Raw genomic sequence first — 27,664 nt, forward strand, 5'->3', positions numbered from 1 at the left:
GAAACGAATCGATTAATGAAACCTGTTATCTTTACAACGATTGACAAACACGGAATGTAACTTGAACATAACACATCCTACAAATACGAACCTGATTGAAAAACATAATGATAATCAAATCCTTGATGACAGCAACACTCATAACACTCACAAAACAATCACTGTATATTGACAATCATGTTATGTTGTTTTTAAAATGTTCCCTTTTCTTTTTCATAACTTCCTTAACACACTACTTCTCCGCTGCGAAATGCAGGTATATATATATATATATATATATATACCCTGATCTACATACTCTCAAATAGACAAGCCACATGCCATGGCACAATGGTAGAGGCTTCGCCTCTAGCGCCGACATCTGAGGTTCGATTCCCGTGAGGGGATGCACTGAGTATGTACGTGCGCTTGCCGATTCATTTTACCTTTGCATGCCCTTGGTTTGAGATGTATGAAAAAATATGCGGTTAACGCAGAATCATGTTACGTTATTTTTAAAATGTTTCCTTTTCTTAGCACAAGCACAGCTGAGAAGCTTCGATGCATGTACTCCATAACGTTAAAAAAATAACGCATTTAATCACACTTTCAATTCCAAGCAAAGGGGAACTTTTGTCAATGCATGATTTCCTGGTACATCGATTACATTGATGCACACATCAGAGCTACAAAAATGTTAGAGTCTGAATAAAGCGCGTTCCTAAGACTGATCGGAGCCAAATTTCATTTAAAAAGACTACCCGACGGAAGCCTTGATAAAAGCGTGGTTTTGTGCACACTGAAAAGCAAGCAAAATTAGATGCATTACAGAAAGCGGACTTTGTGAATCTGGGGAATCATTGGAGTTCCGTGACCGTTAGTAATTCTAATTACATCTAATTACAAAATGTTCAATGATCACACTGTTTTAGCCTAATGTACAAAATAATTTTGGCTAAGGTTACTCAGAGTTTAAAGATGAAGCTGGTCAAATTACCTTTTATGTTTCTGACTTATTTTTTTAAGAAGAAAAACTGCACTTTATGTTGAAATTTTGGTTATTATTATTTAAAGACAATACCATTCTGAAAATGTGCTTAAAGTACTTAAAATACCACTTTATTTTTAAGTCTGCCCAATTTTAGCCAGGGATGATATTTTTGTTTCTGTTTTTTTTTTTTTTCTGAAATTAAAAGACCTTGAGTTTACAATATTCATGTCCATGTCTATTATTTGATTCTGTCGCCCACTAAAACCCTTTTAAATTAAAAAAAAAACATTTGTGATTTGGGGCAGATTTTCATGTGTGATTACATACGATTAATCAAGATTAATTATTACACAGCCTCTAATTAATTAGATACATTTTTTTAATCGAGTCCCACCCCTAATATATATATGTAGATATATATATGTAGATTTGTATATATATATGTGTATATACAGTATATATGTAGATATGTATATATATGTATGTGTGTATATATATGTATATATATATATATTTGTATATATGTGTATATATATATATGTTTATATGTGTGTGTGTGTGTGTGTATATATATATATATATATATATATACATATATATATATATATATGCCAGCAACACTCATGACAATGACAACACAATTACATTGTCAATCATGTTATGTTATTATTAAAATGTTTCCTTTTCTTTTTCATTACTACACTACTGGATTTTTTTTTCTCCCTAAATAATAAAAACCATCATTTAAAAACTGCATTTTGTGTTTACTTGTGTTATGTTTGACTAATGGTTAAATGTGTTTGATGATCAGAAACATTTTGTGTGACAAACATGCAAAAGAATAAGAAATCAGGAAGCGGGGAAATAGTTTTTCACACCACTGTATATGTACATAAGTAGGTTCCAGTTATGACCGTTATACGTAGAATTTCGAAATGAAACCTGCCTAACTTTTGTGAGTAACCTGTAAAGAATAAGCCTGCCAAATTTCAGCCTTCTACCTACACGGGAAGTTGGAGAATTAGTGATGAGTGAGTCAGTCAGTGAGTGAGTGAATGAGTCAGTCAGTCAGTCAGTGAGGGCTTTGCCTTTTATTAGTATAGATTATGTTGTTCTTGCATTCTGTAGTCTTTTAGGTATAGCTGATAGGTCTTGTATTTGCTGTTTATTTTGAAATGGATGCTTTTCTAAGTAAAGTGCCTTGTAATGATATACTACAAGAATTTAGCTAGGGCATTTAAATATAAAATAAAGATTGACTGATTAATTGATTTATATATTTCTGCATGTCCATACTGGCAAAAAATGATTTGTTATTTTTGTTAATGTTCCTTTTTTTTAAGAAATTAAATGAAATGTACATCTGACATAATTTCAAAGCTGAGACATCTTTTGCAATATTTTCTGGTGGTTGTGGGTTTAACTCACATTAGATTTTGCCCCCTAAAGAAGCTGTGATCACTGTGTTCCCTGAAGTCCACTTCCAGGCCATAGTCTTGCTAGTTCTTCTATTTCTTTCCTATTTGCATTCAGTTTGTGAATACAGATTAGTACAAAGACTGTGTCGTCAGCAATTTGGAATAAATTAATTGTAACTATATTCGGCTGTATAGTCCTGATTAAATATGGATCAGAGTTTACTGGCAAAGTTTTTTATGTATTCATTTTCTTAAGCCATATTTTGAAGATGATGATGATTATTATTGTTAATTATTACATCTAAATAGCCCACATTAGAGGTGTCTGCAAAATGTATGAAGTCCTTCCATGCTATCTTTTAAAAGTTCAAAAATAAATAAAGTTATTGTTAGCCTGTACCAGTGGCCATTTCAAGAAGTGCAGACACATCTTACAACATTTTTTTTCAGATTTAGGAAGCCTATCAGTAGTTTGTTAACATTCTAGTCAAAACAAATGTATCAGTTATGTGGCAGTTAGTTCCTTTCTTGCTTTTTAACGTACTTTATGCTAATTAAGGATAATATACAGTACAGTATGTTGATAGTAAATGTACATATGTACTTTAATTTCTTCAATGTTTATCTTAATATTAGCTGCTTTCAGAGGGTAAATGAGTGTAGTCCAAAAGCATTTTTTGTGATTTCCAATCAAATATTAATGTAATGCAAGTAGTTCTGTTTCTGCCACACATGTTGACATACTGTCACACACAAACTAAATAAATATGCTACAATAAACTATTATTATGAGTGTTTGTTCAACTGATGTGATATTTATTATTTTTTCACAATAATAATATATACAACATTAAGTATATCTTATCTGTGCACTAAGGATTACCTTTTTGTATTTTATGCAAGAAAATCTTGATGGCTATTTTTTGCAGATTATTTCTTGGAATTTGTTAGTAAGGAGTATTTGCCACTAATCTGATTTATTTTTTTATTTTTTATTAATTTCCAGTCCTGCAGCTCTGGGTATTACCGAGTAGATGGAATTTTGTTTGGAGGCATATGCAAGCAATGTGAATGCAATGGCCATGCTAGTGAATGCAACAATCATGGTGTTTGCTTTGTAAGTTTGGATTTATTTTTGCATTTATCAATAAATTAATACTTTTATGATAATAGATGTGAAGCATACTGGCGTAAAGTTTCTTTTATTTTTACCATTATCCCCTCTAAATCCAGAAACTTGATATAACCGAATTAACAGAGTTATCCTTAAAGAAGTACTAAAACAGAAAATTTGTTCCAGGCTGCATTTTTCTTATCAAATTATTGCATTTTTCACCTTGAATACAGTGTACTCTCTCAAATCACTCAACTTCACATATGTTTGAGCCTAAAAAAGTAGCAGAAAACATACAAATATACATCCCCATTTCAGTTTTATTTTATTTTTTGTTGAGGACTTGATCAGGCATAGGTGAATCTCAAAGCAACTGTAATTAAAAAGCTACAGTAGTATGGTGGCATTAATGATTATAGTAATTCTTGTAGAATTCATTATTTAATCTCTTACTTATTATGTATGGTATATATGAAATGGTTAAACTACATTAATGGTTTAAACACATTAAAAACCATCTTCCTTCAATGAGAGTGACCAGTCTTACTGTAATTTTAATGAATACGTATGTGATTATTTTGCATCCTCCCATAAAATATTCAAATGATACAGTACCTAGATGGTTCATTTTAAAGTCTTAGCTGCATAGTTTTATAAATGGAAAGACTTTTTAAGAAAGCACTTTAATTTTAGAGACATTACACTTAAAACTTCCATTTGTCCATTTTCTGACTCATTATGGGAGCAAATACAGCCAGATACAGTTCTAGATGCAAGACAGAAAATAGTAATAAATGGCAGTTTGGGATAAATTTAAGGTATTTTCACTTATATACTTACATTTATTCATTAATTTCACAATTTTCTATGCCTGCCTTTTCCATTATATGATCACAGGTAGTATATTCTTACAGCACTGGCCACAATACATTGACTATCCCTTGATGTAACCACAGTCTGTGAAGTTTGCATTCACTCAGACATACATAATCACTTAATTACAAGGCCAATTTTAGCAGTAAAATGAATAAATAAATAAATATGGCCATATTACATTTAAAATTGACAGGATGAAATTGCACTTCATTTGAATGTGGAAGGAAATCATACTAACCCACATGTGGATTTTAGGTAGGTTTTTAAAATGTCTGTTACAAGATAGTTCATTTCTGAAACCATTCCACTTTAAAAAGAGTTCAAAATTACCATAAAGCCAAAAAAAGGCTTTACTGACAGCTTTACTGGTACTGATTAGGAAGCATTCCAAAACAAAGAAAGAAAATACAATTGTTTGTAATTTACTAAAAAAGTGAAAGTTTTAATAGCTTTGGTAAAATGGTTTTAGGATTGTCAGGACAACACCACTGGACCTCACTGTGAACAGTGTATGCCTGGATATTATGGTGATGCTTCGAGGGGCACAACTGAAGATTGTCAATTGTGTGCCTGTCCACTTGAAACAACAACCAACAAGTAAGTAGGTTTCAAAGTTTCATTCCTTCCTTCAAAGAGTATCTGTTGAATTGTTGCCCATTTAAATGTTTCCAAATATTTCCATTTGCAGCAGACCTCTTTGTAATCAGAAGCTAATTCCTGAACAATGAAGATGGTATTTAGTTCTATTTTCAATATGGCAGTCTTAATAAATAATCCATCCATCCATTATCCAACCCGCTATATCCTAACTACAGAGTCATTGGGGTCTGCTGGAGCCAATCCCAGCCAACACAGGGTGCAAGGCAGGAAACAAATCCTGGGCAGGGCGCCAGCCCACTGCAGGGCTCGCACACACACACCAAGCACACATTAGGGACAATTTAGAATTGCCAATGCACCTAAAATGCATGTCTTTGGACTATGGGAGGAAACCGGAGTACCTGGCCGGAGGAAACCTACACAGACACGGGGAGAACATGCAAACTCCATGCAGAGAGGACCTGGGAAGCGAACCCGGGTCTCCTAACTGCGAGGCAGCAGCGCTCCCCACTGCGTCCTTAATAAACAGTATATATATATATATGTGTGTGTGTGTGTGTGTGTACATATATACTAGCCGTTCCACAAGGCTTAGCCCACATAGTAGTAAAATAGGACAAATTTTAAAAATCAATGAACAAAGAGGTATCACTAGCTAAGTGGAGGCAAGTTATGCTACAAAACACAGAGGTAGACCCACTCCTCACTCCTGACGTCACGCTTCCACCTCCCCTCGGCCCGCAACCTCTGTCTCAGATTAACGCGAATATATCACTCCTGCAAGCGAACTATGATTATTAGCGCAATGAGAGAAGTCGTAAAATCAACCAGAATGTTCAAGCAAATTATAGAAAAAATCCCAATCTAAATCTGTTAAGTAGTTCTCTAATAAAAGACAGACAGGCAGACGTTGGATTTTATATATATAGAGATATATATATACTGTATATATATATATATGTGTGTGCGATACAGTATCTGCCAAACAATACAAAGAGTGCACAACATGTGTTTCGCCCTAATAGGGGGCTCTTCAGGTGTATGCACTTTAGCATCCCCTTATGGGGATTGAACCTCAGACGTCAGTGCCTGAGAAGATCTGGCAGATGAGAGGATTGAGAGGATGTGATGGATGTTTGCTCACTGGCTGACCAACTACAAGTGATACCTGGTAGGTAACTGCCTAATAATCACATTGCAATTCAGACTTAAAAAAGAATGTAATACTCTGATCTTTACCCTGCCAAATAAGCAAACCAGCTGCCTCTGTGCAGCGTCAGAGGCATCGCCTCAGACGTTATCGTCCAAAGTTCGATTCCCCATAAGGGAATGCTAAAGTGTTTATACTTGACTAGCCCCAGTAAGGACCAAACACGTGCCATGTTCTCTTTGTATTATTTGGCAGATACTGTATCATATATCTGTGAGATGCTACTTCCAACTAAGAGGACTTGACAGATGTTTGCTGACTGGCTGACCAACCACAAGTGTTACCTGATAGGTAACCACCTAATAATCAGATTGTGATTCAGACTTAAAAAAACAATATATATATAAATAGTTTTTGCAGTGATTTATGACTATATGGTCCAACTATTAATTATTGTATTAAAGTTTATTGGCCATTCCTTCAGTAATAACTCTAATGATTCATGACATTTCTATATGTATTTTTCAAGTCAGTATAAACTAAAAAAGTAATGCCATATATCAGGCATACTAAGTGGCTTACGGTCTGGATTTTGGCAGTTGTTTTGGGTTTCTGATTTATACTGTATTGATTTACATGCATTGGGTTTTCCCCAGTAATTTAAATCCTGATATAAAATTTAAAAATATATTGATAAATAAAGCACAGAAGAGGTCAGCACTTTAACCTAAGTGTACATAGTGTTCTGTACATACAGTAGAACAATGATATACAATGAAATACTCAGAATACTGAATGCAATACAAAATCAACAACAAAGCACACACACATAGAACTAAAACATATATACAATTATACAATATATGCAAACAAGAACAAGTGCATTACTATTATTATTGTTATTATTATTGCAGCTGCTAAGTAACCTTGCACGCAAAAACATGTACAGTATTTGTACTGTACTCAACTGGCTGTTCAGTAATCTTACGATCTATGCAGAGGAACTGGCCCAGAATCTGCTACTGCAAGTGTGTTAGTCTTGTACTTTTTGCCAGAAGGGAGAAGTAAGGAAAGCGGCTGTGCAGGATGGATAAGGTCCTTAATAATACTTTTTGCCTTTCTAAGGCAGCATGAACATTATAATGATATTTATTATCATCTAGCAGATGATAACCTTCACAAATTTTTAACAAAAGGAGAAAGCTTGTGCTTCAGCTACACAGGTGTGCTCAATCACAGTCTAGTCCTATCTAGATCTTTAAGGCTATATCCTGTGGAGACCGAAAGGAATGGAATTACTGGCAGGTAGGAAGCAAGACCACAGATATTCTTCCAGTTTGGGATCTCACAGCTACAGAGAAAGAGTAGATTATAATTTTGTGGTACTGCCTCAGTATACAGTACATCCCTAATGGTACACTTAAGGCTTTAGACATCCCTTTGCCAGTGAAACTGTGGCTGCCATATCTTTTCAAAATTTAGAGGCTGACATTGTAATAAAACAGAGACAAAAATCCATTGGTAAGGCACTGAGGGAAGAGGGTAGTCATTAAAGGCTTTTGATGGTCTGAGGAATGGATGTAGAAATGAAAGTGAAAAGGACAAGGCATATTATTAAAATACAACACACACAAATGCTTTTATTAAAATAAATGTGTCTGAAGTACAAGTCTGCTTGGGCTTCACCTTTAAAAGGGCAACAGTGTCCATTGTCTCAGGGAAGATTGTGTAATATCCTTTGATGGGTGGGATGTGCTCTGAGCCATCAACTTGCTATGACCTTTTTCTCTCCCTCTGATTTCTGTTACCTCTCTGAGATGAGGTAACTTTGAATTGTGTTGCCCTGCAAACTAGAGTATCCCAAGTCTACTTCCTCCCAAGTCTGTCTTCCATGTACGGCCTGTACTCCCCATTGCCCATCCAGTGCAATCAGTACACTTATAGTGTTTACTGTCAGCTGATACCTGAGGAAGTACATTGCCACTCCTGTAACACATTTTCCTCTCTCTTAGAACCTTCCTGGGCTGTATCCCTGACTTTTGCCACCTGTTTCTCCTTGGAAGGTCCTTGCCCATAAAGGAATCCATTAAAACCTTTAATTAAGACTTGATTACCCTTATATTTTTCTGTGTAATTAAGTTTGAACAATTAAAATCAAAAGTGCAAATCTGAAGTATATTATAGTGTAGAAAATGTAAAACATAAAACAGAAAGTAGTGGTAATAGTATGTTAACATTTCCACATTTTTGGAATAACCAAACCAGACTACCTAGAGCACACAGAAAATAAAGTAGTCATTCTCCCTCTTCCTCACCCTGCATTGAATCAAAAGGCAATGAACTGCATCCAGGTTCCTTTGGCTTATGGTACCCTATTATTCATTTGTTTTCTGAATCTGCTTAGTTCAATACAGGACCATAGGGAACATAGTGCCAGAAACATCTTCAAGGCAAAAGCAAAGCCTGGATAGTTATCCAGGTTATCACAGGATAGACTCATGGAAACACTCACAATAACTCAACTTAGCATGCTGGAGGAAACTCAGATACATGGAGAAAAACCAACATATGCAGGAAGAAACCACACAAACTCCACACAGAAAGAGGCCAATCAGTAATTGACTATGGCAGCAGCAGCAATAACAGCCATGACCAACAAAGTGGTACAGTGGTTTCAGCATCTTGATCTTGAATCCCATGCCTGATCCCATGCATGTTCTTCTGGTGTCTGCATAATTTTTTTTCACATACTTCAGTTTTCATCCCACATCTATAAATATGTATAGGTTAAGTTAACTGGTAACGTTAAATTGTGTGTGAGTGTAAGCTCTGATATGGACTGGTACCGTGTCCACTGTTGATTTCTTCCCTTTCATCCAGTGCTGCCAGGATAAGCTTCAACTCCTGGTAACTCTGAATGGAAATTAAGAATTAACATTGGAATTAAGAATTAACATTGACTATAATGTTAGTTTAGAACTGTGACATTACGGCAGCTCACACCTTGCATTAATTATTATTGTTACTATCAAAGTAAGTTGGGGTATGTGAAAAATAAATTCCGTATACAAAAAATTGTAAATGGAAAATATTATTATTATTATTATTTGAATAAAACATTTCATAGAATTTTCTTCTTAGTTATTCACTTTAGCTGAGATGATAACTTGATAATTTGTTTTATTGTTTTGTGCTGCCACCTTATGGTAAAAGTTTTACTAACTTAGCTTATTCATTAAAATTAAAAGAATTGGATGTTTTAACCATGTTAATTGGTCTGTGCATAAATGGCATATTTGAGCATTAACAGAATAATTAAATGTTGATTTATGTGAGTCAGCTCTTTGAGTAGCCATAATTATTTACTGAAAGTTTAATATCCTCTGAGTACCTCATACATTCTAGCTCATTATAGCATATACTTCCTTTCGCAACTTGCCTTGTTTTTGATCTCAATTCTTACCTTATTTCTTTTGTAAGCAGTCATTATTTTTCCTCAAAATCCATCAATAAAATATGAGATAAGTTTATTGCAATAATATGAAAAATGCTGTATGTATTTAAAATGCTTTCCTAAAAGTGAAATCTGGAATAAAATATAAAATAGCAAAACATATGACATGATGTAAAGCAAAAATATAAACATTTACATTTTCTACATGCAAAATGCAAAGGCAACTGATTTCCGGTCACATTATATGTGAATAATATGCCTAAAAAGACTAAAATCCTTATATCAGAGGAGACAAGAGAGGAAAAGAACACTATCATTACATAGATAAAGGAGAAAAACATTCTAGATTTTGTTCTGTAGGATTCATAAAATACATCTGCTGATGTATACTTGGGATCATAGGGTGTTTAGGGTCTTTACACCTGAGATGATAGGGTCTTTTGGGTTTTTTGACATCAAACACCCTTGTCCAATCGACCTAGGTGGGTTGATCAGGGTTTGTATCTAAGTAGTAGTTGTCCATGTGTTGCCCCTCCTTCACCATAGTAACAGAGTCGCTCTCTGCTGCCTCTCAATAATTCTGATGGCTGTTTTCTTGAATGTGCTTATGATATCATGAAAACCCACTGCAAACACAGTCAATGCCACCCCTTCCTAAAGCATTCTACCAGTTATACCTGGTTGTGTCACCAGCCGTTCCCTAGTGCAGCAGGGCAACACACGTTTCATGGTCCCAGACTTACCACACAGAGGCATGTTGGAGTATCTGCAACAGTAGAACGTAAATAAACTGGAGCAATTTCATTGAAAGAACCTGCAATGAACTTGATGTGAATAAGCTCACCCTTCTAATAATTAGACCAAGATATCTTATGATCAGCAGCCTTCTTCGATCAAATTTATACTCCTTCCTTACTCTTCCCCTCCAAGAGCATGTCTTCCACCTTAGATCTCACCTCCTGTTGGACTGTTGGTGCCCAATCTCTTCCTTGGGCCTTGTCAAGCTGCAGAGTCTTAACACTACTTAGCCCTGTCTTTGCTGATGCCACACATCCTACCAGTACTGTATGGCACTTTAATATTTCCCCCTGCTTCTCTGCTTCTACTGTCCTCACCTGAATGCCAGCCTCCGATGTTTTAATATTGATAGACTCTCTGTATTGGCCAGGGTCTCCATGAATTCCTAAAGTTAAATTATTGATTAACAGCTTGAGTTTGTTCTACAGAGTGATGCAGCTTAGGTTATGAGGGAGGTCCATCCATCTGCAAAGGTGTTGATTCATTTTCCTCTCAAAGCTCCTAACCATTGAGAGAGCGAGAAGATAATTATTTAGCAGTCTGTCAAAAGGATAAGAGAAAAAGGTCTCAGGTGATAAATTGCAAATAAAAAGCGTAAATGTAATAGTTTACAATAGATGTTACATTGAAGAATACAGAGAACATAACAAAATATATACCTTATAATTTTGCATCTTTAGAATATTATGATTCTCCCTTATACATCATATCCTGTGCCACATCATACTTAGCACACTGACAGTGCATATTTAAAGGTTCTTTACAGCTTTTAAAATGTGTTATCCATAATATAGTAATTAAAGTAATTGTGGAACTTATGTGGATATTTCCACAAATGTATTACTGTGCTACATATAATTGTTTTTCTTTTTTTTTGTGCTATATAATAACTAAGAGACAGTTTATGTCTTACTTCCAGTATAATTTTGTCATTTATTCTTTTGCTAAAACACATACTGTATTTGATGCAAATATGGTTAGTACAGGGCTTTGACTTTGATACACACACACATATATATATTCTGTATATAGCATGCACATTATTTTTAAACTGCTAATGTTGCATAAGCATTGAGAATCATTTGCTTATAAGCTGTGTAACTTACACTTATTAGTTTGAGCTATAGTTTTGGACAAATCTATTTTCAATGTCCTTTTTTCTGTAAATGGTCACAAAGAGTCAGAACTCAAACAAAGCCTGTCCTTTACATCATTCTATTACCTTACAGGGCATGCTCAGTCACATACCCAAGTTCATGATAACAGATGAGACACTGTTGTCTGTATTTTTCTGTGCTTCTGCTCTATATAAGCATACACTGTATGTAATAGGAATGACGACAACAAAATGCTTTACTATAATGCAGTACAGTACTGACAAATATGTCATAAATTACATTACTAACTTATAATTCAACCCTCTGACAGTGAGAAGCTGGGCAAATTGCTTAGCCTACTTGTGTAAGTAGTGTTAAAAATGTAAATATATGTAAAAATATGATATGAGACTATATTGGTAAATAGCTTTATAATCGTAATAACTATGAAAAAGGCTTCAGTATATAAAGTACAGATTTTTCCTGTTTTATTCTGTATAAATAGGTTAAATAATGTTATTTATTTTTTAATTAGCTTTAGCCCTACCTGTTACTTAGACAATTCTGGAGGAGTGATTTGTGATCAGTGTTTGCCAGGATATGATGGGTCACGATGTGAAAGGTGAGTTAATGCCGTTGTCTTTAATGCTATATGTGGAATAGTAACGTATACATTATTTTGAAGTTATTTTTCCTAAACTATAATATATGTTTGTATTTCTATTTCAGTTTAATTTTAAAACTGCAAACAAATTGATTTAATGTTGAGGTTCTGTAATCCCACTTTAAAATTTAATGTGTGGTCTTTTAGGGATCCTTAAGTATTATATCCTCATGCGCTCTAGAGTAAACTGTTTAGTTTGGAGTTAGCCTACTCTATAATCTCACAACTGAGTGGGGATATATGTTGAAAGAGAAGAAAGAAATTTCTTTAGAATAGTGATTTGAGAATAAACAAAAATATCATTGAATGTGATCTACGAACTGTTGATCCTTTTAAAGCAAGATTTAAGATTATATCCCTTAATTAAAATCAATTATAAATTGACTGTTTAAACCCAGGAAAACTCACTCACTTTTTTGCACTGTCCTCTAACCTTCAGTCACATCACAGCCAACTCCTTGAATATGCTAGAAATAGGATTGGGTAGGTGCTGTATACAGTTTATGCAATTCAATAGGCAACCATCTTCAGCTGAGGAACATACCTTGGCTAATAGAAGCTTTTGAAAAAGGAAATTCCTTCCTTTGCATTCAGTCTCCTTTACTGATAATAAAGATGTCCAAAATATGGAATAGTCATTTAATAAACTGAAACTACTAGTAAGTTTAAAAGGTAAACACTTTAAAATATCATCAATAAGTAGGTTTTTTTATTTAAGTGTTTCTGTAGCGTTAAGAAATTTTATCAATTTTATTCATAAATGTTCTCCAGACACAAAACAATATATCTAATCAAATCATTTTGTACTATTGTAGCACCTTCTCAGTGTCTTTTGATCAACATCAAAAGAAAAAATGCTTGACTAATTGGCAAAAAAGAACGTTATGTTTTAAATGAATTTTATTTAAAAGTGGAAAAGATGTCACCAAAAAGGGCAAAAAGCTTTAAATGTTTCCTATTGGAAAGGAGAAAAAGTTTGATGACCTTTAGAAGTGATATGACAAAGAAGTGGTTCACCTGTATCCCTGGAATATTATTATTTCTATTCTACAGACAACAAAACACAAGTGATTTACCACAGAAAATTTTGTAATAACTTGTAGCATATAAGATGTTACATGGTATGTACAGTTGTGCTCGAAGGTTCGTGAACCCTTTAGAATTTTCGACCTGTATTAATTAATATTATTATACAGGTAGTCCCTGGGTTACGTACGAGATAGTGACTGTAGTTTTGTACTTAAGTTGAATTTGTATGTAAGTCGGAACAGGTACATTATTTTAATAAATGCTATTGTTGACCGACTGTAACCAAGTGCTCTGATGGATGATGGAGTTTCACCTCTCTCTGACTTTTTTATTATTTCTGCTTTATTTTCAATTGTGATGGTTTTTCTCTTCTTCACTGTTTCACCAGCACTTGCATCAGATTTGTGTTTCAGAGACTTTCTTGAAGGGTGATGACAAAAGGTTAAGATGAGCTCTTCTGCTGTACATGCTATCACAGCAGGAAGGCACCCGTCGTCAACATGTCTGTTGTACTGACAAGAAACGACTTCCTGCTATGTGCGTAACAGTACAAGCAGGCTTGCTATTGAGAATGAATGGGGGCAGTGAGGGGTGGTTCACCACCCGCCCACCACACAGTCACCTCCACTACAGTATGCTGCCTGCAGTGTCCACCCACCGAGAACGAACATGGTACGGCCAAAGGCGGATAGTGAATCGCCCACCACCGCCCCCATTCAACAGGCAGCCACCCGAGGCACACTACAATGCCACCCCCTGCCGCCCCGTTCACCCTCAATGGCCTCTGTTCAGCCACAATCGGGTCACCATTTGCAGCATCATCAGCCACCCACTGAGAATGATCGGGGCAGCTGTGTTGTGGGCAGGCAGTGAAACGCCCCCCTCCGCTCCATCCAGTCTCCATCCAGTTAGGAGCAGTAGCTGCGTCGGCGTGGTAGGCGAGCAGCGAACCGCCTCATCCTGCACACAAGCGATAGCTGTGGCCCCGGTGACTATGGATCACGGGTCACCTCTTGCCAGCGGGAGCCGCCTGATGGACACTACACTGCGCGAGCAGCGAAATCGCCCCCTCCAGCCTCCGTCCAGCCACTGCTTGCAGCATCCCCAGGCCGAAGATGACGGAGTGGCAGTTACTGAGGCACATGCGTCGCAGCTGCAGCCCCGTTTGTATGTCGTAGGTGGGATGTCCGTAACATGGGGACTACCTGTACTCGGCTCATTTACGTATAACACATTACAAATAGCCTTTAGCTTGCAATTGATTATATAGTTAGTGCATAATACATATCCCTCCAGTTTTGAGTAAAGCATCTGCTTTCCCAGTAATTTTAGATTTTTTTTGAGTAAAAATAATAAAATATTTAAACATATGTATTTATACTTTATGAATATTTAGAGTGGGATTGCAGATTTGTAGGTTAGGACAGGGATTAGACAGTGTAGGTTCCTCAAAAGCATGGTGCAGAGGGAGGCCACCCACTTTGCCTCTCACTTTGAATTGACTCCAAATATTCTGTACTTTTTAAAATACTGAACACTGTATTTTCAATAGTGCAATCATCATTTGTAATAATTCAAATTAAAATTGTTTCATCAGTTTAAATTCAAGCCATATGTTTTCAGATGTGCCGATGGCTTCTATGGAGATCCCACAGTTCCAGGACAATCCTGTATCCCTTGTGACTGTAATGGAAATGTGAATCCTGTTGAGCCTGGTCGGTGTGATACACAATCAGGAGAATGTCTCAAGTGCATTAATAACACTGCAGGCCGCAACTGTGAAATATGTGCAGAAGGATACTTTGGAGATGCCATTGTCAATAAAAACTGTCAAGGTGAGAGAATATTGTTTCCAGATACAATCATTTACTTTGATTTAAATACAATGAAAGCAAACAAAAAATTTAAAATAAAAACAAAGATGAAAGGATATTACACTAGATGTTATAGGTCTTTGATTTTCTGAAACAAATACTTATCACACATTGATCACTGGTGGTCATTGTCTTATGTAACAGACTGTATGATAAATAGCAATCTTTACCACACTTTTTGTTTACCTAACAGAGATACATGTTTTACTTGTTCTGCTTCAAAAAGCATATCACTTTTTTGGCCCCTAAATTGAATAACTCTAGATTACTTTGGTAATCTATTAAGATTTTAATCCCAGCTGTTAAATTCAGTGTTACCCACAATAATATATCCACAAAATGTTTCATTTTATTTTCACAATCCTTAAAATTTGTGGTCTACCCTCTTTAAATATTTGTGTCAGCTCACACTAAGTTTGCAAATTTTACCTACAAATACAAGTATTTTCGTCTTGGCTCTGTAAAGGCATTATGCTTATTTGTAACTACAGTTCAAAATTAGCTCTGTGTAAGTATTAATGAAGGTATATGTATGAGTGAGCCCTGTGTTGAGCATGTTCAGTCTGATTGACAGGCCACAACATGAATGCTCAAACTAAACATATACATGGCCCCAACGGACAGTTTTACACATTCAAAAAAACATGATGGCAACACCTTCCCAAAATTTCAGCAAAGAAAAGAGCTGCATTCCTGTCTCTTGTTGTACTGTTTTCTGAAAGTACAAAGAATAGAAAAAGACTTAACTGGGCATGTGGATGTTTGGGGCGTGTATAATAAAGTCTGTCCAGTTAACAGAGAATTAAGAGGTACATAGTCTATTTAATGTACTGTTTTGTGTGTTTATTTTAGGTTCTTCCATTTAAAGGTTTCTTAAGATGCTTTTGTCATTTACAGTTTAGTTGTATGTGTGTTAATACATGATATTTAGATTTTTTAAATCAAAAAGGTGAAAATGAACATAATAACAGCCAGACCCAATATATAGTATACTGCGATCAATGCAAAAGAAAATTTCATTGCAACATCAAAAAATAAGGTCTTCGGACTGCTCACTCTACAAGACATCTGAGTTGAATTTTTGACATGACCGAAATTCTTCTTATAGTACAACAGCCCATTCATATGAGGCAATAAGGCATCTCCTTTCCTCTCATAATGCATGTGAAACAATGTCCAATGAAACTGAAACTTGGGTCGACTGCAGTGACTACAAATGAGACTTAAAATCATATTCAGCATAAGACCCTTAGTTGGATTAAGCAGGATTGTAATTGTCGTTTTATTTTGTATTTGTCAGTATCATTTGTAGTTCAGATTCATATAGACATATATATTAGATAAATGTGAAATAAACTTTAAAATTAATGCAATGAAATTTTGAAGTTAACAGTTATAAAATATATTATTATGTTAGACCAAAACTGACATCTAGCGGTAGGAATTTTAAATTATTTTCTTTTTTTAAATCACATTAGTGAAATATTAATTGAGCTCAAGAGTGAATAACATTTTATATGATATTTTCTCTGTTATTTCTAGCCTGTGCCTGCCATGTTAACAGCTCTTACTCTAATATTTGTGATTTGAAGAGTGGACAATGCCAGTGCAAAGAAAACGTCACTGGTCTGAAATGTGACAAATGTGTGGTAAGTACCTTGCTTTCTTGTATTGATTATTAAGACATATGCATCAATGAACATTGTCCCAAATTTACTGAGAAAGTTTGTTATAAAATTTCAAATGATAGAAAAAAGTGTGTAATAAACATCTGAGAGAAAAAGAAGTCATTTTTAAAACAATCCTTAATTTCTATGTTTCGATTGGTCTTTAAAAATTAAAAATATAATGCATAAATACTAAGATGCCTATGACTATTAAGTAAAGAGACCAGGCAATAAAATGATCTGCAAACAGCTATTGGACTTAAATTCTCGTATTTCACCATTTTCAACATCACATAACATAAAATTTGTAAATCAAATCATTCCAATTTAGGATTTGGAGGAGGGCGGGGGGGAGTGGTTTGCAAAACCGATTACAGCAGCATGGCAGAAAGGGAACAGCCAGAACTTTTGCATGTTCTCACTCTCACTCAGACCAGGCAAATTTAGAAAGACACAGCAGTAATTTAAGGAAAAGCACCAGTAACTTCTATTACCCAAGACAATATAAAGTACATTAAAAAGATAAACAAACCTAAAAAAATCTTAACAATTTTAGCAACGAAATTCCCATTTTTAAAAGGAAAGCACACAGTTCACACTCTAAAAGTCCGTTAAAAACATGAAGTGGAGGATACAACCTTTAGTGGTGCAGAGTTCAGTTTGCTCACTGTGTTACCCCAACAATTAATCGTCCAACTGTCCATGAATGCACTCTATTCACCGGATACTCGTTTCCCAACAGACGTTTTCTCAAATTGTTGAATCCCTGTCAGCGTCTCTTCATCATTCTTTTTTTCCACTCTGGGCTCTTGTTGCTGCGACCTAGGCATGCCACACTTCTCATCCGCCAGCTTTGCTCAGTCCTTTCATGCGGCTTCCCTCTCTCGCTAGACCCATAACTGCCGTCTTCTTGTGGAGTTGTCTCTTCCTCCCTGGAAGTAAGTGTTGCTGTCCTTGTGCCTCACGTCCTACCAGCCACGTATCAAAGTCTGCCTGCAAGCCCTGGTGCTCTGTGCGAGTGACTGGGCAGCGTTCTCAGTGGACTGTCTACTTACCATTGCCTTCTCCTGCCCAGAAGTTTAAATCTCCTTCAGTCCCTGCCTGGATCAACAAAATTCCTGGGTTTAACAAATAATGTAAACAGAGGTTAACAAAAAGTATTGTTACCAACTATCAATGAGTACAAATATGCTGACTAGAAACCACTATTTTCAGACATGTTCATTTCTAGGTCAGGTAAATACAAACATTTTCCAAGGAAGGAGCAGTCTTTTTATCACAATTTTGTATTGTTTGTATATTTAAGCAGTTAAAACTTCAAAGCGGTGATTCTTTTGCAAGACAGCAAATACCTATATCCTGTAGACAATCATCACAATAATCAATAACAGTATTACCCAGGAAATTTGCCTTTTAACTTCTCACCCCAGTCCCAACATTGGGTGCCTATTGCCTTTTCATCTACTGTGTTTTAAATGTAATATTTACACGTTCCTTTGCCTAAGAGAAAAATTAAACCACCCAGTGTACAAAAAATGCCCCCCTCTGACACAACAAGCAAATGTTTGGGGTGTGGCTAAAACTAGAGTACTCAAAGATAGTCATAAAAAGCACATGCAAACTCCACATGGATAGGAGGTGGTTGGATTTGAATGCAGTCATCTGGCATTATTAGGTAGCAGTGCTAACTACTGCACCACACACCAGTCTCAAAGTAGTTTCTCTTTTTAATATGTTAAAAATGTCTTATTTGTATTTAACAAAGGATAATAGGTGCAATATTATATTACATTTTTTTATTTATTTATTTTTTTTTGCAATTTTTTATTGATGTCAAAAAAATATAATAAGGCAATAAAGAAGGAAAAGACATTTTCATATATGGATTTTGAAGACCCTCCCCACTGATTCCACCCAAAACCCACTCACCTTACATTGTTTATTTAAAATATGTTTCAAAATTAAATTACTGTACACAGCCAAAGAAAATTTTAAAAAATACAGTGATGCTTTATTTGGCAGTTGGTGTGAATAAATGGAAACTTTTATTTACCTATGATAATAGAATTTAATTCTTGGACTTCATTATTGCTTGTGTTTTTAAAAACTGTTTTTCACATATCTAAATATATTTACTTATGCTAACAATCTTAAGGATGTCATATATGTTTAAAAATAACCTTTGAACAGTTACTTACTATTTTTATTCATGTATTAAATACATGGTTTAGACGTTGTGGATCCAGTTGTTTCAAATATTTGTGTCTGAAACAGCAAATTTCTTAAAACAAAGAACAAAGTTATATTCGAATTAACTGTCCAATGGTTTGTGACCGTATTACTTTTTTAGGTGCTGAATGAGGTCAGCCAGTCTTGAAAACACCACATTTTCAATGTAACATAACACAGATTGAGGTATAATGACCATCAGTGATCAGAATTTTTTTCTTTTTTTCCTTTCTTTTTCTTTTTATATTATATACCTCATTTATGTAAGCTCTCTGCATGTCTTTTAAGATCTATTTATTAAATAAAAGTACAGGTTCAGAGCATACTTTAAGCTGAAGACAACAATGAGGACAAAAAGCCATAACTGTTCATTGCTATTCTAAATAGGTTACCCTTGAATAAACCTGTTATAATATTGATGTAAAACCATCTCGTTGAACATGCACCTGCTGCAGTGCCATTTGCTGATCTAATGTGCATACATCCCCTGGGATGCTTGTTTACAGTAGTCTGTTTTGTTCCACTAAACCTTCCTGGAACTGATTACAATAGAGAGGCATTTTTATTTTGAGATGCACAGATATTTGTGAATATTGAAGCTGAAATTGTTAACACAGAGAAGCATACAAAATGTAGCTGTCAAACATTTTCTTAAAGCAGTGTCATCAGCGTAGATATGGATGGTCTATGTAAGTGATATATTCTACACTTTTGACTGACTTTTGCTGTAAATATGTTAAACATCTCCCAGTGCCTTCTTTTGACAATGGTCTGTCATCATTAACGTAACTGTAAACATTAGAATGCCTTAATTAGATAATGTCAGGGCTAATTAAGATGGAAATGACCACTTATATTCCCGAGAACTTGAGGACAAATTGTATCTATTTCACATCCCATTTAATTTATTTTTTCTTTCCATTAATTCTGTTCTAGGATAAGAAGCTTACCAATTAACAAATGCATTAATTACATTCATTCTTCTGTTTTGATTCATTTTTGAGCATTTTTGGCAGTGGCAATTTTAGCAGCACAAGATTCAAGGCAGGCCACACACTCTCATGGTGCAATTGTCAGTATATATGCTAATTATCCAAAGGAGAACTTTGAAGCGCAAAATGGACAATGACCAGGCTCTGAACATTAGAGGCAGGTCTCTGAAGATTTGAGACAACAGTACTAATTGTTGCACACTACTTTATTTCAATTTTAAAAAATTATTTTGTAAAAGCTAGAAATTTAGTTTTACAATCTATAGCTGGTATGTGCTACAGTATGTCTGTTTCTCTGTGCTACACAGGAGTTTATTACCTTTATATATGACTTTTCACATTAGGTTTCTCTTCTTATTCTATAAGTGCATTAAAAATATTCAATATTAGATGGTATGATGGAGCAGTGGTTAGCTGTGCTGCCTCACACATAACTTTCACCTTGATGTGCAGATTATGCGGATGTTTATCTGAGTACACAATGTGATTGATCCTTGGTTCAGTTGATGCTGCTAGGATAAACTTCAGCTTCCCGCAGTCTTAAAGATTAAAGTTTAAAAAGTTTCAGTACATTGAAATGTGTTTTTCTTATGGAACTTTGGTGCAAAAGTTAGCATTTCTTCATTGCAGTATTTGTCCCCAGTTTGATTCCCAGCTGTGTGGAGTTTGCACATTCTTCCTGTGTATGTGTGGGTTTACTGTACTAGTTTAGTTTAGCCTGGTGTGAATTAATTTAGGTCTGTGCAGAATGCCAATAATTTTGTGCTCATTATGCATAAAAAGCCTCTACCACAGTGTAACCTTAACCAAAATATGGGATAATGTATGATTGAATTAGTAATTCTTCTAGCTGGAAAAATTAACACTGTTAAGATGAATATTCTTCCTAAGCTCCTTTTTTATTTCAAAACATTCCAATATACATCAATAAATCATTTTTTAAGCAATTAGATTCAACAGTAACCTCATTTATTTGGAACTTAAAACATCCACGTATCCAAAGAGCGACCCTACAAAGACAAAATGCAGAAGGTGGCATGGCTCTACCTAACTTCCAGTTTTATTACTGGGCAGCAAACATACAAGCTATAAAAACCTGGACACAAATAGATGAACATACACAAGCTTGGTCCGCAATAGAAGTAAAATCCTGCAGTACTTCTTTATATTCCCTGCTCTGTGCCCCAATAAATGCAAGTTATCGGCAATATACTAATAACCCAATTGTGCTTCATTCACTCAGAATATGGAACCACTGTAGAAAGCATTTTAAGATGGAGAAGCTTTTATCTGTGGCACCTCTGCACGGGTTTTTAATATCTGGAACAGTTTTTAATATCTGGAAATAATTTGGGATTAACTTGCTTAGAGATCTTTATACAGACAATATCTTTGCATCCTATGAACAATTACATTCCAAATTTAATATTCCAGTTACACATTTCTTTCACTATCTTCAAATTAGGAACTTTGTTAAACAGAACCTTCCCGATTTTCCTTATCTTGCACCCTCATCCATGCTGGAAAAAATATTGCTCAATTTCAGGGACTCAGACACCATCTCTGCAATATATAAAATTATTTTACAGTCCCTCCCTTTCAAAGATCCAAGAGGACACTGGGAAAAAGATCTCTCAATTAATATATCAGAAAAGGAGTGGAAAATAGCAATGCAGAGAATTCATTCGAGCTCCATATGCGCAAAGCATACAATTATTCAACTCAAAATTATATATCGAGCACATCTGTCTCGCTTAAAACTCTCCAAAATGTTTCCAGGGCAAGATCTAACCTGCAAACGCTGCAATCAAGTCCCAGCCTCACTGGGTCACATGTTTTGGGCCTACACTAAATGAACATCATTCTGGACCAAAATTTTTAATTATCTTTCAGACAGCCTTGGTCTCACAATCCCTCCTAATCCATTAACAGCTGTGTTTGGGGTTCTTCCAGATGGGTTTAAAGTGGAGAAGGACAAACAAACTGTGATTGCACTCACTACACTTTTGGCACGTATTTTGCTAAACTGGAAGAATCCTAACTCTCCTCTTTTAAATCAGTGGGAAACCGATGTTTTATACTATTTGAAATTGGAAAAAATCAAATACTCAGTTAGAGGATCTGTACAGATTTTTTTCATGGCAGGATCTAATCAGTATTTTTTTAGAATAAGTTCTTAAAGCACAGAGGAAGCAATTATTTCTGTATTTCTCTTTCTTCTCCATTCATCTCTATTGGCTTATCAAACTCATCAATTTAGGTATGTTTACAAGCCTTAAATTTTACTCTGTTGGCCTTGCTCTTTCTCTCAGGGGTAGGGGTCGACTTGTTCTCAATCCTACATTTTGTAAAAATTGATTGATTTGTATGGAATGATTGCAATAAAATTAATAAAATTAAAAAAAAAAAGAATTAGTAATGCTTTTTTTGTATTAAAACAGAACTAGTTACAAATCAACTCTCGGTTTCAGTTCCATCTCAGGAGGGTTTGCTGGGAGTCCTAATTGTCCTGGCAGTAAATGTAATAAAGTAGGGCTCAAAAAAGGCCACTGCAGAACAATATACTTGCATTAGGTGTAAAAACTAAAATGCATCCTTAGCACAAAAAATACCGGGGGTGAAATTCAAGTACAGAAAATAATCAAAAAACCTGCACAATATTGACATGTCTCATTGTTACATTTTAGTAGATAGTCTGGTTTAGGAAGCTTTTGTCCTTTTTCACTTTTAGCCTGGACACTTTGGGTTGAGTAGCGGCCTTGGCTGTCAGCCCTGCATGTGTAATTTGACTGGATCTCTCACAGAAGAATGCAGTGATGACGGTCAGTGTCACTGTGTCGTAGGAGTAGCTGGAGAAAAATGTGACCGTTGTGCCTATGGATTTTACAACTTCCAGGATGATGGCTGTACTTGTAAGTTTATTATACCAGACTGTTTATCTTTTTGTTTTTTCTTGCATAAATTTATGTAAAATTTTTAGAGAATAAATGCTGCTTATTAAAAGGATATTCCACTCAAAGATGATACATTTTTATATGTTATGTACCCAGTGTTATTTGTAGTGATGGTTAAGAAAAAATTTTAGTCTCATGTTTTCATGAAAAATGGAGATCACAAAGTTTATGATACAGTGTGCTCCAATGGGGGCTACTATCGGGCTAATACTGTATAACAGCAAACAATATTAAAATATGCATGAAGAAAATCTTTAGTAACCCGTGTTGGAGAATCATCATGTCAGTTTACCAGATGTATGTTCACAATGTCCAAAGTGCAGGCATTTTTTGGTAAAATACTTTTAAATAAATACCTCCAGAAAATAAGAGGAGTGCAAGAACATTTAGAAGAATCAAACATTTAAACTGTATGAGCCACAAAATTTTAGTGTGTTGTCTTATTTTCTGAAATTTATATTTAATTGTTCGTCTCTCATGTTCTAATGAGGTTAAAGATTTTCTGCCCAGAGTGAGCTCCCACATTCTTTGTAAGTTTATAAGCTGAAATGGAGTAAGGGATTGTGAATGTGGTAAATTGGTGTCTTATTTAGAATTTATTCTTACCTCCACTCAATGCTGCCAGTATAAGCTTTGCACCTCAACACCCTATAATAGATAAATCAGATTAAAAAATGAATGGATTATCATAGTTTAAATAAAGGTATTTTTAATTTGTATTTTGATGTATTTTGTGTACTAAAGATTTACATGTTAGGATAATTGGTCATACCAAATTGATGCAATAATGGTGAGTGTGTTGTGTGAGTAAGAGTGTATTTTGTCATGTGTAGCTGCTTTTTTGATCATGATTGGTTCTAGCTATGTGCCTAATGATTTTAAGAATATGCTTTGGCTCTCTGAAACCTGGGACTGAAAAACTAGGCAAAAAACATTTACATTAATTATTCATTGTTGAATTAATAGCAACATTGTTTGTTTCTTATAAAAGCTTGCGACTGTTCCCACACCCATAACACCTGCAATGCCAAGACAGGTGAGTGTATCTGCCCACCTCACACTATTGGTGCCAAGTGTGAAATCTGCCAGGAAGACTACTGGGATCATAATTCTCTGACAGGTTGCAAGGTATGCTTTCTATAGTTTCAGTTTTTTTACAAAGATGTCATTACTGATGTTGTTATTATAATGTGCCCCAAGCCATTGAAGACTTATATTTATTATATATTATTCATTTCACATAATATAAGGAATTGCTCAGTGGACAACTGTTTACCAAGAATGGAAAGGCACCTGATTTAGTAAAAGTTATCACAATGTCAGTTAGCCATACAAAAAGAATAAAATCCACACTGTTTGAGAAAGTGACACTGTAGGTATGAAGAGGTTTAGGAAGACTAGAAGGATGTGCTGGAAATCTTCCACGTCAGCAGAAAGCAGTGACGGTTCTGTCGCATGTGTTAGCTGGAACCTTGTTGTGTGATATGGAGGGCAGACAGCTTGAATGGTGCATAAGTCCCTGGCCCTTTATACAGAAGATTATAAATAAGGACTGCCTAAGATCACTGTGGCCATGCAGCCCTGGGACCTTATAGAGGTGTTCTTGATCATTAAATTAACTTAAGGAATGTTTCTGAAAGTAACCCTAGGCTGTAGTTAAAAGACCACTTTACACTAGACTAGAACTAAGCTAAGTCCAGAATCACAGACTAGATGGGGTAAACATTTTCTGGCATGGAGCTCGAGAAGCCAGAAGCAAGAATGAAAGCTGATAAGAGGGAACATCTTTTGTGAAATATGAGATGGGCAGAAAAGTGAGCCATTATATCAGGTAGACAGAAATAAGTAAATTGTGAGGTACCATGGGGAATTCAGAACGTGCACAAGGGAACATCATTTACAGCGAGAAGACAAAGTAGCATAAGAACAGAGAGTGTTTGGAATACATGCCTGAACAGCAATGGCTGCCTGGTTAGGTGATTTTTCAACTTTTGTACTTACTAAGACATTTCTCACTTCCTTTCTCTCTCTCTCTCTCTCTCTCTCTCTCTCTCTCTCTCTCTCTCTGTCTCTCGCAATCATTCTTTAGCTAGTAAGTCATTTTCCAGTTCAGTTCTCACACATTTATTCTTTAAGCTCAATGTGGGCTCCATATTCAGGCTCAGAGAAAAAGCTACAATATTACTGCTGCCTTGTGCTTTCTCAGAAATGTTTGACATTCTCTTGGCACCAGCTCAGTAAGTGGGTCAAGGAACCCTATTATTTTTGCTAGTTTGACTTCCCTCCAGGTTTCTTACAGACTATACAACCAATCTCCTGTACCTACAATGTGCCTTTCAGGATTCATCCTATAGGATTTAATTTTTGAGAATTCTCTCTATAGAAAGGGTTGGACACCCTCTGGTGGCCACTGTTTGTCTATAATTGATATGTAATAGCAATACGTTTGTATAGTGCTTTACTGTGACTGTAGCTGCTAAGTCAGAATATTTTGTTCCTTTTAGATTTCTTTCTTTTTAGCCATTCTGGTGTATATTTGAGAGGGGTTTGTTATTATATTATTTATTTATTTGTTTTTTTGTTTGTTTATTATGTTTCCGTAAAAAGCCATATTTACCCTTGGGGACAAATAGTTTTATCTGTTTGTTTATGAAGAAGCACTCATCCATTATGCACTGATTTCATTTAATGTAATTTATTATACAGTATACAGTATATTTATATGTTAAATAGCATCTTTTGTTATTGGCTTTAGTTAACATTTGAGGGAAACCATTGAATCATTCATGACATTTGCTACATAGCTTATTCTTTTGCATTTGTGTTTTTTAGGCATGCAGCTGTAGTACTATAGGATCAGTCAGTTCTCAATGTAACCTCTTGTCTGGTCATTGCCACTGCAAACCTGGATTTGGAGGAGACAGGTGTGATGAGTGTGCTCTAGGATTTCGGTCTTTCCCAGAGTGCATTGCTTGTAACTGCAACATAAATGGGACAAGACAAGAGTTCTGCAATGTAAAACATGGCATTTGTAGCTGTGAAGAGGAAACTGGCAAATGTGTTTGCAAGGTAAGGTAATTTGAACTATTGCACAGCTTATCTGCCATTCAATAAATATTGTTCGTTGCTTCTGATTAGAGTGCTGCCTTTTAATAGTACAGTATTTACTGTTCATCTTTACTGACTTTGCTCTAATTTTCATTTTGAGAAGCTCACTTGATGAAGACTATAGGGGCAAAACTTTGCGTTATTAATTATTTTCCTTTGTGAAAATAACCTTTATTTCTGTTTAACTTTTAGTAAATGTTAAGATTGTTTAAGACAAGGTTATTTTTCAACTCATTTAGTTTTGTCTTTCAGCCTGACTGAAAAACTCCTTTTGCTCATTCTGTGTTCACCCATTGATTCTATTTTTATGGTGATGAATATCAAATAGTTTGCAGACATAACTTTGTTTTTTCAATGGACATGTCTGTTTTCACCATGTTCACTACCCTCATATTGACATACATTTTGCTTGGGGGTTGATGAATCTATTGTTCACATAAAACACTTCAGTTAATGACTGTAATTAGTTTCTTTAACTTGAGATACAGAAAAACAATTAGGTATAGAAAACATAGAACAAAGTTTGGTAATGTACAGTGGTTTTCATAACTATATGTTATGATCATCTCTTTTGTAATTTTATTGTTATGTGTACATGCGTTTTTGCTCATTTTGAAAGGACATTGTTTCAGTTTATGGAGTTTTATTGTTATGATGATCTATTGCCACCATTTTGTAGTGCATTCTTTTAATAGCCACTGACAGTTTTTGTGTTTGGCCATTTAATTGGTAATCACATGGACATGGCAGCAATTAGATAGATAGATAGATAGATAGATAGATAGATAGATAGATAGATAGATAGATAGATAGATAGATAGATAGATAGATAGATACTTTATTTAGTATGGCTGTGTGATGCCTGTCTACATCCTAGCTTTGTAACTAAGGAAGTTATATAATTAGGACATTTTTGTACCTTTGAATTTGTTTTTCTTACTGCAAATTTTTCTTTCTTTTGAAACATGGGTATTTTGATTTCAGTGAATAGACCTCTATCTGACAATGGGATCACAGATGTATTCTCTATAATGAAAGATTGCCTTCTACTAGTCATTGCTCCTAAATAAAATCAAGGTTAAATCCTTAGAACTTGCTGTTTTTAGAGCTCAGAACATAACACTCTAAAGCAAAAATAGAATCAAAGGTTCTGAAATGAGAAAATTTGAACTTGTTTCATTTGGAAAATTAACAGGAATGTACAAATGCAACACCATTAATCAGCATTATCAGCAAAATGCAAGTTTCTCAACTATAAACTCAAGTTTGACAAGAAAGTCATAGGCTTACAGTATGTCAGTTAAAATATATCTTTAAATATAACTTAATGTTAAATGCAGTAGCATTAGTAGTAATGCTTTCTCCAGCCATCATTAAGCTCACCTAAAGGATAATTACAAGATCAATAACATAAAAACTAATTATCCCTACAATCCCAAAAGAAGAACTTCTGCAAAACTCCATTTTGAAAAAATCTAAATTATGCAGTCAGGTTTAGTTTAGTTTTATGCTATATGTAGTAAGAATACATGTATCAGAATTCTTGTTAACATCTGGTCTGTTTATTAAAAAACTATTTCTATGCTAGTTAATAATTCAGTGATTGAGAGCCTATGAGGAACTGGACTCCTTACAATTGAATTGCATAAATTATTTAAAAAATCTAATTT

The 27,664-nt window shown here is 35.0% G+C and overlaps 1 protein-coding gene across 1 annotated transcript in view; it reads left to right on the plus strand.

Moving 5' to 3' along the window:
* lama1 (laminin, alpha 1) overlaps positions 1 to 27,664 on the plus strand; it is a 186,861-nt gene that overhangs the window by 82,498 nt on the left and 76,699 nt on the right. Inside the window, exons 16-23 of the mRNA XM_039754802.1 lie at positions 3,395 to 3,505; positions 4,848 to 4,975; positions 12,013 to 12,099; positions 14,794 to 15,005; positions 16,587 to 16,693; positions 22,664 to 22,844; positions 23,878 to 24,014; positions 25,719 to 25,955. Of these exons, the coding sequence (XP_039610736.1) occupies positions 3,395 to 3,505; positions 4,848 to 4,975; positions 12,013 to 12,099; positions 14,794 to 15,005; positions 16,587 to 16,693; positions 22,664 to 22,844; positions 23,878 to 24,014; positions 25,719 to 25,955 (1,200 nt within the window). The remainder of the gene's footprint in view (positions 1 to 3,394; positions 3,506 to 4,847; positions 4,976 to 12,012; positions 12,100 to 14,793; positions 15,006 to 16,586; positions 16,694 to 22,663; positions 22,845 to 23,877; positions 24,015 to 25,718; positions 25,956 to 27,664) is intronic.

The sequence above is a fragment of the Polypterus senegalus genome, chromosome 5 (assembly GCF_016835505.1).
Source record: "Polypterus senegalus isolate Bchr_013 chromosome 5, ASM1683550v1, whole genome shotgun sequence".
Lineage (NCBI taxonomy): Eukaryota > Metazoa > Chordata > Cladistia > Polypteriformes > Polypteridae > Polypterus > Polypterus senegalus.